The 15,472-nt window shown below is 39.1% G+C and overlaps 2 protein-coding genes across 3 annotated transcripts; one reads left to right on the plus strand and one right to left on the minus strand.

The window, feature by feature from the left end:
* Positions 1 to 3,891: 3,891 nt before the first annotated feature.
* Positions 3,892 to 9,574, minus strand: LOC101856057 (nucleoside diphosphate kinase 6). 2 transcript variants are annotated; one of them, XM_005109964.3, is made up of 7 exons: positions 9,478 to 9,574; positions 9,071 to 9,156; positions 7,873 to 7,975; positions 7,407 to 7,446; positions 6,572 to 6,655; positions 6,111 to 6,187; positions 3,892 to 4,069 (listed from the first exon to the last, which is right to left on the minus strand). In XM_005109964.3, exons 2-7 carry the CDS (start codon positions 9,146 to 9,148, stop codon positions 3,894 to 3,896), a joined length of 558 nt encoding a protein of 185 aa, XP_005110021.1. In that variant the 5' UTR covers positions 9,149 to 9,156; positions 9,478 to 9,574; the 3' UTR covers positions 3,892 to 3,893. The 2 variants fall into 2 exon arrangements, with proteins under 2 accessions (XP_005110021.1, XP_012944374.1); XM_013088920.2 differs by lacking the exon at positions 9,478 to 9,574 and adding an exon at positions 9,394 to 9,471.
* A 168-nt stretch (positions 9,575 to 9,742) lies between these two features.
* Positions 9,743 to 15,260, plus strand: LOC101856296 (TM2 domain-containing protein CG10795). The gene is made up of 6 exons (XM_005109965.3): positions 9,743 to 10,100; positions 11,600 to 11,679; positions 12,258 to 12,342; positions 12,702 to 12,793; positions 13,242 to 13,315; positions 14,431 to 15,260. The coding sequence occupies exons 1-6, from the start codon at positions 9,886 to 9,888 to the stop codon at positions 14,533 to 14,535; spliced, it is 651 nt and encodes a 216-aa protein (XP_005110022.1). The 5' UTR covers positions 9,743 to 9,885; the 3' UTR covers positions 14,536 to 15,260.
* The last annotated feature ends 212 nt before the right edge of the window (positions 15,261 to 15,472 follow it).

Consider the following 15,472-nt stretch of genomic DNA (forward strand, 5'->3'; position numbering starts at 1 on the left):
ACCACACTGATACCAGTATATCTAAATCTACACCACTATGTGATACCAGTATCATAATCTACACCACACTGATTCAGATACTGATATGATCATCTACATCACCTTTTGTGATACATTTTACATTTATTTCTATCAGTGGTCCTGGTGGTGATACCAGCATCATCATCTACGTCATTACTGATATTAGTATCGTCGCCTACACCACCTTGCGATACCAGTATCATCATCTACGTCATTACTGATATTAGTATCGTCGCCTACACCACCTTGCGATACCAGTATCATCATCTACATCATTACTGATACTAGTATCGTTGCCTACACCACCTTGTGATACCAGTATCATCATCTACGTCATTACTGATATAAGTATCGTCGCCTACACCACCTTGTGATACCAGTATCATCATCTACATCATTACTGATATTAGTATCGTCGCCTACACCACCTTGTGATACCAGTATCATCATCTACGTCATTACTGATACTAGTATCGTCGTCTACATCACCTTGTGATACCAGTATCATCATCAAGACCACCATATCAGAGGAACTGACTGTGACTGGATACACTATAGCACATCCAACACTTTTTGTGTAAAAATAAAAAACTGTTGGTTCCATTTACGTTGAGTGTTGTGCCTTGAGATTGGAAATTTATAACAATCCTGATTTGTCTTTTCAAGCAGTAGATCTAAATTTTCTTTTCAACTTTATAGGTAAATATGAAAGGGCACTTCTCCCGGGAATGGGAAGCACTTTTCTGCACCTCCGTATGAGTTTGAAAATAAAGTATTTACTGCACAGATCTGAAACATAATTCAGCCTCCCTCCCACTCTTTTTGCCTCCCTCCCACACTCTTAGTTTTTAGATTTAGTACGAGTTTTACGGCACTTGCAATATAATAAAGTCATATAAGTGCTGAAGATTAGAGGTGTTACAAGAGAGTAACAAACACAAAAAAGAAGGAGGGGAGATAGAGACGACAGATTTTTTATAGGAAAGAAGGAGCAAACCACACCAGAGCACTCGCCAACCACCCACTCCCACTCTCTCTATACTGCAGATACACTTGCCCACTCATCTGCAACATAAACTTACAAAACTACAATAACAATAACAATGACGATGACAATGACAACTTTATTCATCTTGCTCTGACAGGGAGAAATTTGTCTTGGTCGTTGACTATGGCAATGGTGTTACGAATGGTACACTGACGCATACACATACAACATGAAAGAACATAAATAATATATTACATGCTGAAACATCTCTGCTCTGTAAAAATTCTTTCTTTCTTTCTCTCTCATAAGTGCTCACATTTTTAACAAAGGCCACATTGACAATAAAATATTGCAGCACAACAGACAGAACTAGCTGTAGGAAATCTAGGCCACAAACAGAAAATCACATATGATAAAGTCCAAACCAAATCTTAACAAGCCACAGATCATAAACTGTCCTTGAAGTCATGAAGCGTAGCTTATATGATCAAATTTCCAGACTTTTTAGACTATGCCTTCAACTTTAAGGGCAAACGTACTAATTGGGACGAAGGACTTCAGAAAATGAACGTCAGCCGAGAGTATGTTTTACGCAGAGTACGTTATACCGAGGTTTTACTGTGGTCGGTAAAAGTAATGTATCATCAGCAAGCCTGGACGATGCCTAGAAAAAAAAAATATTTAGAGGAGAAAAAAACCGTGTTTCATTCTTTTAAACAATTCCACCTACATTTTGTGTTTTTTCCTGCTTTTTTTTTTTCCAACATTTAAAATTTGAATTTCAACCAAATATTATATTTCTAGAGCATGTAGATTCTTTACAACCATTACCACAGACAGAGATGCCAACCACAGAAAACCGAAATGAGTATTGGGAAATATGAAAATGTGTATTTTCAGGGGAAAATGTGTATTCCCCACGACCGACCGACTAACCAGTAATAGTAGAATGTTCAGGGTGTCCAGCAATATTTCCTGAAAAAAAATTACTAGCTCACCAGCTCGAAAAAGGGAGCACACACGCGTACAATATACATGTATCCAGTCAACAACATGTCAGTGTTCAATGTCGTACTGGGGTCTTGTTTGACTTAAGTATTCCAGTCTATTATATATATAATATTTTCCTCTCATCATTATATAAAAAATAAATCCTGCTTCGAGAGTTCGGAAGGGCCTAGAACAAGAATTTCGACTATCAAGAACCAGTCTGGGTGTCATGATTCATATTATGAACTGACAGACTCAAATTATTGCTCAAACTCAGAGAAAAGCAATAAGTTGAATGGCTCAAGTAGACCCATGCACTGTGAGAGTTGTAACAACTGTGGTAGGGCAAGATGCAGTGACACTGAAAATCTGCCAGTCTTGAACAGAAAGCTACAACATACACTGTAGGTATAATTTACTATCACCCATCCAAGTAGGTATAATTTACTATCACCCAACCAATGAAACGCGAACACTTTATTTCAATAACACAGACTTGCAAAGTATGAAGGGTCCCGATTCCGCACATGGCCTGCACCAACGCGCGCTTTGCAGAAAGCTCTAATCAAAATTCTGAAAATTGGTTCCAAGTTTTTGTCCTCTGGTGTTGCCTTAAACCCCCGATAGTATCTTAAACTAGTTAAACCCCCCAAAAATCAATAATCTCCTCCCTTATTCCGTAGTCATATACTTCGCAACGCCGTTACTCCCACAGAGACCGTCTTTGCTCACACGATGCCGCATTTATTTATGATGCGAATGCGCGCAGGGTCAGTGACCGGTCACGATGGCGAGCCAGACAATCTAAAAATCGGACGACGCTTGTATTTTCTTTTCTTTTTTTTTCCACAAGTGACAGCACAGCGACGAGTCAGAGTATTTATTACACTTTATTTGCACGATGACATTGTGTTTATACTGCACAACCTGCATGCCAGAAATGTTGCGTTATCAGACAACTGCTGGCAAACTTCTCGGTGGTAACTTAAGCGAAAGTAGATCTTGATTTTCCCGATCGAGCCTCGGTGTCACATACGCTTCTGCCTGCCGCCATATCTGCCTTTTCACGTGAAAGTGAAACGTACTCTCCAGACAGGGAAAAGCTGAACGAATATAATATCACGATCGTGACCGGCAAAAATGAACTTACTGACCACATCGGACTTGGTTTTCAAATATTCCAGTTCTGCGATACTGATACTATTTTGACAAAAGATGGAACCTGAGGCAATTAGGTTTACTCGCCCAAGCTGAATCTCGTAGTTTTTCGCATTCCAGGATGCGTATTTTGTTACTGAAAATTCGTATTCATGTATTTTCGGCCAAAAATCGTACTAAAATACGTAAAATCGTACTGGTTGGCATCTCTGCACAGATAAAAAATCTGAAAAAAATCAAAAATAAAATAAAAACTTTGTGCTGAGTACATTTAAAGAGCTGTCAGACTCCACGTAATATAACAACTACAACCCTCTGTTTTTCACTGCTGTGGGACATAGGTGTGACCCCCACGGTGACCCAAGCAGTTTGAAAAGGGGGTGTGGGGGGTTATACTATACGTTTACCAACTACAGTTTCCTGGTCAGTGTTTGTGTTCACGAACCTACTCGACACGACCGCCGTCAATTCAACGTCCGCTGTAACAACCACCAACAAGACAACATGACTACAGACATGAGCCAGCGTAACTTTCTTTTCAAAAAAAGTTTTAGTAGAGGTTTTTCAGCGCTCGCAACTGCATAAAGTCATATGAGCGCCAGGAGATTAGAGGTGTTACAAGAGAGTAACAAACATAAAAAAGAAGAAGGGGAGAGATAAGGACGATAGATGTTTGATAGGAAAGAAGAAGCGGACCCCACCAGAGCACCCGCCAACCACCCTCTAACTTTTTCTGTCACAACAAGGAACTTTTCTCCGCAGGGACCTCTGACTGTACTTGATGCCGGAAGGTGTCGGGGTCGAACCTCACCAGATCTTGCTGGAACAAGTGATGCTCTTCTCTATACCACGAGTCAACGTTGAATTCTGGGAAGAAAAACTCAATTTCTCTCTTGGCCGTCTCTGGCGAGTCTGAAAGAAAACGATAGTACAAGATAGAATAAAAGACAAAATATCATCTGATATATGGGAAGAGACATAGAACACCCCCCCCCCTCCAAATTTTTTCAGTAACAACTCCAAAACGTAATAACAATGACAATGATAATAACAATATGAATAATAATGATAGTAATAAAAAATATTTATGATAATAATAACAACAACAATAATAATAATAATAATAATAACAATAATAATAGTAATAATAACATGAATGATAATAATAAACAAGTGACCTTTACATTGTCCATCAATCTGTCAACAGCCTTATAATGTATTCATCTCACCCATCTGTACTTGAAAAGAGAGCTAGAACAACGAACACACATAATATACAGTATGTATAAAAGTGCCAGGACATGTTCCCATCCAGATAAATAAGAAGTAAATATACTATATATACATGTATAAAATATAGTGGTTTGATGTACATAAGAACATATCTATGCCAGTATTAACAACTTTTTCGTTTCCCTTTTGTGTTATGATTTTAATCAAGCGTTCCAGATTCATGTAACAAACCTACCACAGATCCCAGTGCCAGGATTCTAAACATTTGCTTTGTGCTGTAAGCTTCTCACCGTTGCACTTGTGACAGTAACTACTAGTGATGGGCAATATCAGCAATATCGAATTCGATACAGTATCAATATTTTTATTTCGATATATCGGTATTTTTCAACATTAGAAAAGTATTATCGATAAATTGAGATTCGCCACCAAATATATCGATATATTGATAATTATTGAGTCTGGTCTGAGTAGTGGGCATATATCAATATCGATATGGGTAAAAATATTGATATATCGATATGCCCATCACTACTGCAGACCCAAGAACAACAGAGCTTAAAACTGTCTGCACTAGGCCCAAGTACTATGGCAACTTACATGTACATATCTATGATCAGTTTCTTCTTATTTTGTACCCTTGTCACACTCTCAATAGATCTACTTTCAGAGAAATGAAAACACAAAGATCAGGTCATTGGCCAGGTGCTAATGAGCACTAAGCCAAACATATGGGACAATTCTTTCATTGCAATTTCTTAATTTGTGGTATTGCATGCATGCGCTACAGAAATATTTTGTCCAAATTCAATTCCAAAATGTTGATAAAAGCAAGAAAAAATGAAACTGTTATTTCTCTCTCCTGAACAATTTTGTTTCATGGGTTCAGTACATTTTACCACCAGGCCGATGATATGTCGATAGCATTACAAACGACAAGACAGACAACCATCTCCCATTTCTTAGAACTAAAGAATTCCCAAGGAGCCATAGGTGTATCATAGGAGAATGAGCTACAGGTGTATAGTAGGAGAAGGAGCTACAGGTGTATGGTAGGAGAAGGAGCTACAGGAGTATAGAAGAAGGAGCTACAGAAGTATGGTAGAAGAATGAGTTACAGGAATATAGTAGGAGAAGGAGCTACAGTTGTATGGTAGAATGAGCTACAGGTGTATAATAGAATGGTAGGAGAAGGAGCTACAGGTATATAGTAGGAGAAGGAGCTACAGGTGTATTGTAGAAGGAGCTACAGGTGTATTGTAGAAGGAGCTACGGGTGTATTGTAGAAGGAGCTACAGGTGTATTGTAGAAGGAACTACAGGTGTATTGTAGAAGGAGCTACAGGTAGGTCTATGGAGTAGGAGAAGGAGCTACAGGTGTATGGTAGGAGAAGGAGCTACAGTTGTATGATAGAATGGTAGGAGAAGGAGCTACAGGTGTATGATAGAATGGTAGGAGAAGGAGCTACAGGTGTATGATAGAATGGTAGGAGAAGGAGCTACAGGTGTATGATAGAATGGTAGGAGAAGGAACAACAGGAGTATGGTAGGAGAAGGAACAACAGGCATATGGTAGGAGAAGCTACAGGAGTATGGTAGGAGAAAGAGCTACAGAAGTATGGTAGGAGAAGGAGCTACAGGTGTATGGTATGGTAGGTAGGAGAATGGTAGGGACAGGTGTACGGTAGGAGACGGGTAGCGATGTGGTCACAGTACCGTACCTGAGCCATGAGCACAGTTGCGGGTGTCGGTCAAACCGAAGCGGCCTCGAATACTCTGTGGTTCCTCAAACACAGTCCTGGGGGGGAGACAAAGATAAAGCTGTCTCTTTTTTTAAATGTACACAATTTAGGAGGCAAGCTTCCTCAAAATGTATAGGAATAAAACCAATCGTGTCAGTCCCTGAGAGGAGAGAGGTTGGGTGATGAAACAAAAAAAATTGATTATTTACAACTGACACAACAAGTTTACTTTGCATGTAATTGAGGGTTTTAGCAAGCCCAGGAAACAGCTCACAGAATTTAGAGAATCAAATACAAAAATAAAAATATGTCAAGATGAGCAAGGAAAGGGTAGTAGAGTGTAAGTTCCCAGAATAAAACAAAAATAAAAATATGTCAAGATGAACAAGGAAAGGCTAGTAGAGAGTAAGTTCCCAGCTGAGCATTGTCTGTCCACTTACTTGAGGACTTTGGTGGGCCCCAGGAGACCCCGCCAGCGAGTGATGGCCTCGTCCCCGCAGAGGATGTGACTCCACGCCGGCCCGCTGCCGGAAAAAACGAGTAGAGTTATAGTTCTTGGCCAGTTCAAATGATTTAAGAACCACATTTGATGAGGAACAGTGCTAAACTATGGAGCAAATGGCCCTGGTTTGAATCCCAGACTGGGCGTTTTTTAACTTGAGTCGTTTTGTTGAGTTTTCAAGGTTCACAACCCATTAGGCTTGGTCTTATCGGAGCCGGACATTAAATTCCGAGGTTCCATCTCTTAAATACTCTAATGTTCTACTAGACGACGATAAAAAGACTAAGCATACCCCCATCTGAGTGTCCAAAAACCATGTGCAGACAGACAGGATTTTACAGTGGAGTCCGCTTATAACGAAATTTGCTTGACCTCCTGATTTTTTTCTGTTAAGCTGTGTTTTCTGTTTAGAGAGGCTGCTCAAATCGAAGAAAAAATAATAGGAGATTTTATTTTGATCTGATTTACATTTGTTTTTGGATTAACTGTATTTGATTTAAGCGGACTCCACTGTATTTCATAAGTCTCATAGACACTAAGCATAAAGAAAATCTGAGGTGGCAAACGTTCAGGTATTGATCATTTTAAACAAAACAGAAAAAACCCTCCACTACCAGTTAACCATCCAAAATCACCTTTTCTCCATCTCCTCATCAACCATTTAATAAAAACACCACCACCAGACTTACAATTGCATACATACGCAGATATGCTGTCTAAATACAACACAGAAGCTCTCTTAGAGTAGACTCTCCAGCGACACATGACATTACCTGCTCATGAAGCACACAAGCCTGTTTTGGAAAAACTTCCCTGAAAAGGAAGAAAAGAGCAACGTGATGTTAAAATGTGTCACAACACAGTGGGATCGGGTGCTTGTCAATTTTTTGGGGCAAAGACTTAGTTGTATCATCTTAAAGCTTGTTCACTTGACTTGTTTTTAATGAAAAAATTATTCATTTATCTCACACAGAAGTCGATATGTTGAGGTAAAATTAGCCAGAAAATAGCCACTAAAGTTTGGTGAATTCCAAAGCCTTTTAAGCTTGTTCTTGGAAACTGCAAATTTTGGTTGGTGCACTTAGACCATGGTTTACTGTAAAACTAATAAAAGCAAATTGAAAACCTGATGCTTTCTAGAAAAGTTTGTTGACCAAGCTCAACCAATTATGAAAGTTTATTCCATAACGAGGGTGCTGAAAGTGAAAGTAGAAAATTCACTAACAAAACAAGTCTGACCTCTATGTTCTGCGTAAAATTCCTCTGCTCGACTGGGAGAGAGGCGCACCATTTTGGAGTTGAGGATGTAGAGGCCATTTTCCAGGATAAGTCTTCTTATACTCTGTGGGGGGGAAAGAAACGATTTTTATAAATGAACAGAAACTAAGTGGTATATATATTATATAATTGACAAGTTTCTATGAATAATGTAATATATTTCTTTCTGGAATGTTAAGACACCTGTGAAAATATTCTAATCAAACTTTTATTTTTGTTTTAAAATCCGAAAGTCATAACAATAAAAACTACAAATTAGACACAAAAGAAAGATAGTATGTTATATCATAATTTTTGTCCCCCAAATCGAGCATCCCCAAACTTGAGCACAGAATCAGATCATATCTCAAAGGCAAAAACAAAAGGTGGGCTCTATCCCTAACGTTCGAGAAAATAAACTTAAACTCTGTTTCTCCGAACGGTTTCTCTTCTCGAGATTTGTTGGTTATATTAGTGGTTTCCGAATGGAGTAGCCCACCTGTGTGTGTGAGTCTGTGTGAGTGTGCGTGTGTGTAAGGTGTGTGTGTGGGGGGGGGGGGGGCGTCACGTCAAGGTTTTTAATTTGTAGTGTTTGCTTTAGGGATGACTTAATGCAAAATAGGTTACTGCCAAAGTCGAGCAGTCTTGTTACCTCGCAGCGCCTTTTGAAGGCAATTTCAAATGAAATATAGTCCGGGAACGTGGCCCCAACAACAATTGAAGTATCTAAATATTTAGACATCTAATAATCTCTAGATTCTAGCTCTAGAAATTGAATTCGATGCAAAAAATGCTTCTTCCCAGTCCTCGTTGAATGGCAGAATGAAAGATGTCGTCGAACTCTCGCAAATAACCAAAAAATCTCCAGAACGGAAACCGTTCGGAGAAATAGAGATCAGGTTCATTTTCCCAAATGTTTTGAGAAATAGTCACTTCAAAAATAAAAAGCAACAAAAACTGACTTGGAGCTAAAACACAGTAAGGCCGAATCAGTGGTATTTTTCAGTCATGGAACAGATTGGTGCAGGACATGAGGAAGGGTTAATTGCTGACGAGAAGACTTGAAGAATGTCTTTTCTACCTGTCCAACTTGACAGTAGAGAATATCAAATCTTGTTAGGAAAGTAACTTTGATTACAACTAACAGCACGTTTATTTTATATGACAAGTATGGACACACCTCGACGATATGTGGATGGCCGACAACATCAGGTTTCAAGATCGCCAAAGTAAGCTGTAGCTTCTTCTGCACACTCATGTTGGGCTCTGAAAGGCAGAAAGGCAAATTCTTTTGACACTTTCTTTTACTTTTACTAGATCTAGATTCTAGAATTAGAATCTATCTTACTAGATTCTAGATCTAGATTCTAGATCTAGATCTAGATCTAGATCTAGATTAGATCTAGATAGTACACTAGGCTACGTATTCTTTAATTAAATTGACTTAGTCTTAGGCTTATCTGGCGATATCATTCTGTTCAGGAAAATGAAAAAAAAAACTACCTCAGTATAGACGTTAGGCAAGCTATAAACATAAACATAAACTATAATGCATTGAGGTCAACAGAATCGAAAGTACAACATTACGTTCCACACTTCCGTCTCTATCAGCTGTTGAAATTGACTTTCTTCCTTGTGAACAGTTTCGTATACTTTTGGGGTCGATGTTTTACACACGCTCAAAAAATATTAATACGCACCCCTTTATCATAAGCCTTATTAAAACAAATTTCAAATTTTCTTTTACTTTTTGCAACAAACAATCAAGAAAAATTTGTTCTATGTGACAACAGGAACTGTAAGAGTAAAAGACTAATTCTATTATCATATTCTTTTCTGAGTCGCATGCATTTCCGGGTCTGTAATACTGTGCTTTGCCCTAGTGTTTTGATTGGAGATAGGCTCAGAGAGTAGAGAGGGCAAAGCCAGAGTCATAGTGTTATGACCGCTTTTATTGATGTGGACGTTTTCATTTGGAGAGTGTGAAATATTGGTATGGATTCAAGAAATTCAGCAACTGATAAATCTACTGCTTTGAACCGATTCTTTCGGTTTGTGAAGACAGCATTTGCTTTTAATGTTCTGTTTTCTGTTTTGTCGCTTGTTGTCCCTCTCTTCTTTCAAGTTGTAGCAGACGGTGTGGAAGACGGTGTTGGGGGAAGAGATGGCAGTTGGAGTTTGCAGAAATGTACCGATCTCCTCGTTGGACAGTATCCTTTACATTTGAGCGAATTGTTGTTTGATTGGTAAATTTTTACTTTTACTTTGACTCCCACATGCAGAAATACACTACATGATTCTTTAGTCTACAGACTACAGTACAGTGAGTAGTTCAGTGCTTTTGTTTTGAGGGTCCCTCAAACCTCCGTATTTTTTTTTTTTTAAACTGCAGAACAGTATAGCCTAGCCACTAAAAACGTTGCAAATCAATTATTTTCCAAAACGAAGTGACTATTCGGACTCGAGTCCGATTAGACAAAAACTATATATTCGGACTCTGAATTGAGTCCATCATGATGTCCGTTCCGACTTCTGACCCTTGTTCCTAAATATTGCCAGCATTTATGAAAATTTTTTGGGGATTATAATGATAACTATGGAGACATGAGCTTTATTATCCAGTTACTAGATCTAAATCTAGATCTATCTAAACTGGTCCTAATTTATTACAGAAAAACTATAACACACAACAATAATGAAATTAAACATGTGGAAAGACAAATAGTGGTGGAAGTAATGATGATGCTGTAGTGGTGGTGGAAAGACCCTGAGTTGTCGGTTACTGGGTACTTAAGACTGTGCCTTTGGGCAATGAGAGTGCAGTCTTTTGACTTTTGACACAATTACACAGTCCTAGAAGGTAATTTTATTTCTAATTTTGCTTTTTTACATAAAATCCCCTGGCGACAGTTATATTATGTAACCTCCTTACCCTCACATAACTCACTTGAAGCCGAGTCCAAATAAATTAAACATTAGATAAAACCCATGTATTCGGACCTGAATTGATAAAGAAATCTAATCAGACTCGAGTCCAAATAGAAATTGCCTATCAAGAAAATTTCATATCAAATTACCAAGCTTCAAATTATGGAGAAATACTCCAGGGCATGCCCCTGATCCCCCCTCCCCATTTTATTTTCTTTTTACCTCAGAGGGGCTTGGTACTGCCTCCTGGTCATTTGAGGCATCGTGGTGAAATCAGCTGCTCTTCAAAATACATGTAATGAAATTGAAGAAACGCATTTTTTTCCGCCAGTTTGACAATTTTTATTGAGTTTTGTTTTTTAGCTCAACATCTTTAATGTCGACATAAAACTAATTTCCGCGAACTTGACTGAAAAAGGTTGATTAAAGGCACAAAATATGTAATTTTTCAATTTTCAAGGACTCCTAAGCTATTGAAGTTACTAAACTGTAGCGGCCATTTTCTCGCTAATTTTACCACTAAAATCAAGCAATCCCCCCTCCTTCAATAGCAAATATCTCGACTTCTATTCCAGATAAATGGGTTTTTTTTCCATTGAAATTACGGCAAATGAATAAGCTTTTAGATGATATTGCAATAAACTTCACACGACCTAAAATTGACGAGCGCCTGATTCTACCACGTTGTGACACATATTGATGATTATAGCATGTTGTCAGTTTGTGATCTCTATATTATACTGTAGCATGGCATGTTATGTTTGGCCTTAAATCAGGACAGATACCTGTGCTCAGAACCTGACATTGACCCAGATACACAACAGGCCCGAGGGTGCACCAAGGAGTCGAAGCAAGTCTTAGGTAATGTGCCAGTTCTAATACGTTTGGGAAAATTTGGCACTTTACAGCTTTGAGCTTTTCTGAATGATTTCAGGAGACTTAACTAGTGGGAAGTGACAAAAAGATCCTTACTACACAACAAGTTGTAGTACTGTTGTGTTGGTGTTCGATCTATGCAATGCTGTTAAAGTTTTCCCTCTGAGATCATGCAGACATTCTTCATGTTGTTTGTCTTTGGCTGAAATTGAAATCTATAAAATATTTTGTGCTTATTTTTACAAAATTCAATGACATATATATCCAGAGGAGAAATATTTTGTCTTTGCCCTGTTTTCATTATTCAGGGTTTGCAATAGTGGGGACAGTCAATATCCTGGACTTGGAGAAATTGCGCATACTGCCGTGTAAGCCAACAATACACTTTTTTTTCATTTTGGCAGCAACATTTTTTATTTGTTAAATCGAAAGCCTTACATTTATAGATGTTCCTTAATGAACCCTGATTATTGTATCTGCGTAAAATGTGAATGTTTGGCTCTGTTATTGAGAATCACAAACTGTATACTTGTAACAAACACCACATGTACCAACAATTTCAGTGTGGTGCAGTGTCGCCCCAGGGGTGGACTGTGACGGACTTTACCTCAACGGAAGCTTCCAGCAACCCGTTCCCTGCCAGTGGACGTAAGTCACTCATTGATTTACAAACTTTTTAAAAACCTAAACTTTTATTCGCCAGAATTAATTTCACGGATTTTCCTGAACATATATACGCAGTGTGATTTCCAGTTGTCAAAACTTTGGTGTGACACTCTCAGTGGAATAAACAGCTCATGCTCTAGTTTGACACAGACCCAGTCCTTTCGAAATTTGCCTCCTCTTTTGAACGCAGCTGAAACTTTAGCAGCATGTTATAAGTTATTTATGTTTTTGGCACACGTCTTCTCTGTCATTTTCCTCCTTCTGCTTCATTTTGTTATGTTTGTAAAATTGTGATGGGTTATTTTAAACCCAAGCTTTATTTATTGATTTTTTAAAATCAGAAATGGACATTCCTTTGAGACTGCCTTACTACTGTCTGTGTTCCTGGGTATGTTTGGTGTGGACAGGTTCTACCTCGGCTACCCCGCCATAGGTGAGTGTTGGCTTTACATGTATGTAAGAGTTTTGCAGCATTTGCAACACAAATAGGTTATACTTTTAAAATAAGTGCCAAAGATTAGAGGTGTTTCTAGAGAGTAACATACAAACAAAAGAAAGAAGAGAGATAAGGACTACAGATGCTTGATAGATAAAAAGGAGCAAACCACACCAGAGCACCCACTAGCCGCCCACTTGTTGGCTTTTCTCCGACCATGCCTGGGGGTTCCAAATTTGCCTGAAGAAAAACAGACATCATTGAAAAAAGAGAAAGCTGTACATGAATGCAATTTATTATCATATCATTATCATAATTATTAATAATATCATTATTATTTATTTTCTAAAAAATGTTCCCGACCTACTGGCAATTGATATATATATATTACCGTTACGTGCATCTCTTCCCCAAATTTCTTCAGTCAATCTGTTTATGTTTTCAGGCTTGGTGAAATTTGCCACCCTGGGGTTTATGTTCCTGGGACAACTCATCGACATTTTATTGATAGCCACCCAGGTACGTTGCCCACTTGACACTCCCACCTGGACACTGACTGTCCACAAACTGTTCAACTGTACTAAGCCCTCATAGCAAAATTTTCCGGAAAAGGGGGGAAAACTGTTTCGTTCTTTTAACAATTGGTCGCTTTTAAGCACAAGGAGGCTATCCCAAAAAATGTTGGTATGAAAAAATCAAAGGTAACACTTTTGGACCCTTATTAAGTTTCTTTAAAAGACAAGGAGAGTTTTCTCTATAACCAAGCAAATATACATGATACACCTGTGAAACCAAACTTCTCCTATAGGTAGGGCAATGCCCACTTTTGGTATAGGTCAAGATTTTTGGAAACCCCCGAAATCTGGGTTAAACCGCTTGTCCTTAAAAGTGACTATTTATACTTGAATTATATGAATCTTTTCTTGCTTTTTTTTCAACATTTAGAACCTGAATTTTGACAAAATATTTCTCAAGCACATACAACTGATACCCAGTGAACCTGCTATAATATTTTTTTTTTAAAGTTAAAGTTTAGTAAATCTGAGGAGCTGGCTGAGGAGATATATATGTGTACCATACTAGTATTTTGTTGTTTCACAGTATCAGACTCCAAGACCAGGTGACTGGTTGTTGTTGTTTTCAGCATTTTCCTTCTATTTTTTCTGTGTGTAGCAAACGATGACCTATTTTACACTGTGTCTTAAGTCTAGGGCGGAGACCGCTGTACTAAGTTACTAACACTGTGCCTTTTGTGTGGCAAATCCTGTCTATGAGCCGTCTGTCTGTCTGTCTGTCTGTCTGTCTGTGTGTGAGTCTAGTCCCACTAAGTCCCTGTCTGTCTGTCTGTCTGTCTGTCTGTGTGTCTGTCTGGCTGTCTATCTGTGTGTCTATCTGTCAGTGTGTCCAGTTCCCACTAAGTCCCTGTCTGTCTGTGTGTCTGTCTAATGTCTGTGTGTCTGTCTAATGTCTGTGTGTCCGTGTGTCTGTCTGTGTGTCTGTCTAATGTCTGTATGTCCAGTTCCTACTAAGTCCCCGCCCATCTGTCTGTGTGTCTGACTGTGTGTCTGTCTGTGTGTCTGTCTAATGTCTGTATGTCCAGTTCCCACTAAGTCCGGGTCTGTCTGTGTGTCCAGGTCCTGACCCCGTCAGACGGCTCGGCCTACGTCCTGGACTACTTCGGCGCTGCCACTACCAGGGTGATGAGGAATAACGACACGTATCTGAAACCTGGACACTGATAGTGTGTGTGTGTGTGTTTGTGTGTGGATGAGTGAGAGAGAGGGAAAGAGAGAGAGAGAGAAAGAGGAGGAGGATAACGACACATACCTGAAATCTGGACACTGATAGTGTGTGTGTGTGGGTGGATGAGTGAGTGAGAAAGAGAGAGAGAGAGAGAAGAGAGGGGGGAGGGAATAATGGGACACATACCTGACAATAACGACACATACCTGAAGCCTGGACACTGATAGAGTGTGTGTGCGTTTGTGCGTGGATGAGTGAGTGAGTGATAGTGTGTGTGTGTGCGTTTGTGTGTGGATGAATGAGAGAGAGAGAATGATACATATTCTGAAACCTGGACACTGATAGTGTGTGTGTGTGCGTTGATGGGTGTGTGTGTGTGTGTGAGAGAGTGAGAGAGAGAGAGAGAGAGAGAGAGAGAGAAATAACGCAACACATTCCTGAAACCTGGACACTGATGGGGAATAAGTTTGTGTGTATGTCTGTGTGTTGGTGTTGATGCATGCATAAATGTGTGTGTCGGTGTGTGTGTGTCAGTGTGTGTGTGTGTGTGTGTCCATGAAGCACATGGACAAGAAGTTACAATGTCATTATGAGAGTGTGATGAGATGGACACAGTGTGTGTGGCTGGAAGAACAAGAGACAGAGATGTGTACATATGTTGACTCCTGTTACTGTTTTTTTTGTGTCTACAAAACTGTAAAATAAACGACTGTTTCTAATATTCAACGAAGTTTGAGTTTGTAATTTATGATAGTAATTGCATTCGTATAGCACATCGACAATCTACAGCAAGCTCTTTGCATTTTACATCCACCATTACCCCCAGCAGACCCTAGAACACTAAGGAACATTCTCAGCTTCCAGGGAAGCATACAGTGCCAGCTGAGGAATGCACATGCTCAAACACTATGATACTGACAAGGTCTTTCGCCG

The sequence above is a fragment of the Aplysia californica genome, unplaced genomic scaffold, assembly GCF_000002075.1.
Source record: "Aplysia californica isolate F4 #8 unplaced genomic scaffold, AplCal3.0 scaffold00835, whole genome shotgun sequence".
Taxonomy (NCBI): domain Eukaryota; kingdom Metazoa; phylum Mollusca; class Gastropoda; order Aplysiida; family Aplysiidae; genus Aplysia; species Aplysia californica.

Bases quoted from the DNA above. Each gene is read 5' to 3' on its own strand.
- LOC101856057 (XM_005109964.3), bottom strand. From the start codon at position 9,148: ATGAGTGTGCAGAAGAAGCTACAGCTTACTTTGGCGATCTTGAAACCT. The intron at 6,656-7,406 runs GTAATGTCATGT...TTTTTCCGGCAG, and splicing joins CTTGTGTGCTTCATGAGCAG to CGGGCCGGCGTGGAGTCACA. The intron at 6,188-6,571 runs GTAAGTGGACAG...TCTCCCCCCCAG, and splicing joins GGGCCCACCAAAGTCCTCAA to GACTGTGTTTGAGGAACCAC.
- LOC101856296 (XM_005109965.3), top strand. From the start codon at position 9,886: ATGGATTCAAGAAATTCAGCAACTGATAAATCTACTGCTTTGAACCGA. The intron at 11,680-12,257 runs GTAATGTGCCAG...CAACAATTTCAG, and splicing joins GGAGTCGAAGCAAGTCTTAG to TGTGGTGCAGTGTCGCCCCA. The intron at 13,316-14,430 runs GTACGTTGCCCA...CTGTGTGTCCAG, and splicing joins TTTTATTGATAGCCACCCAG to GTCCTGACCCCGTCAGACGG.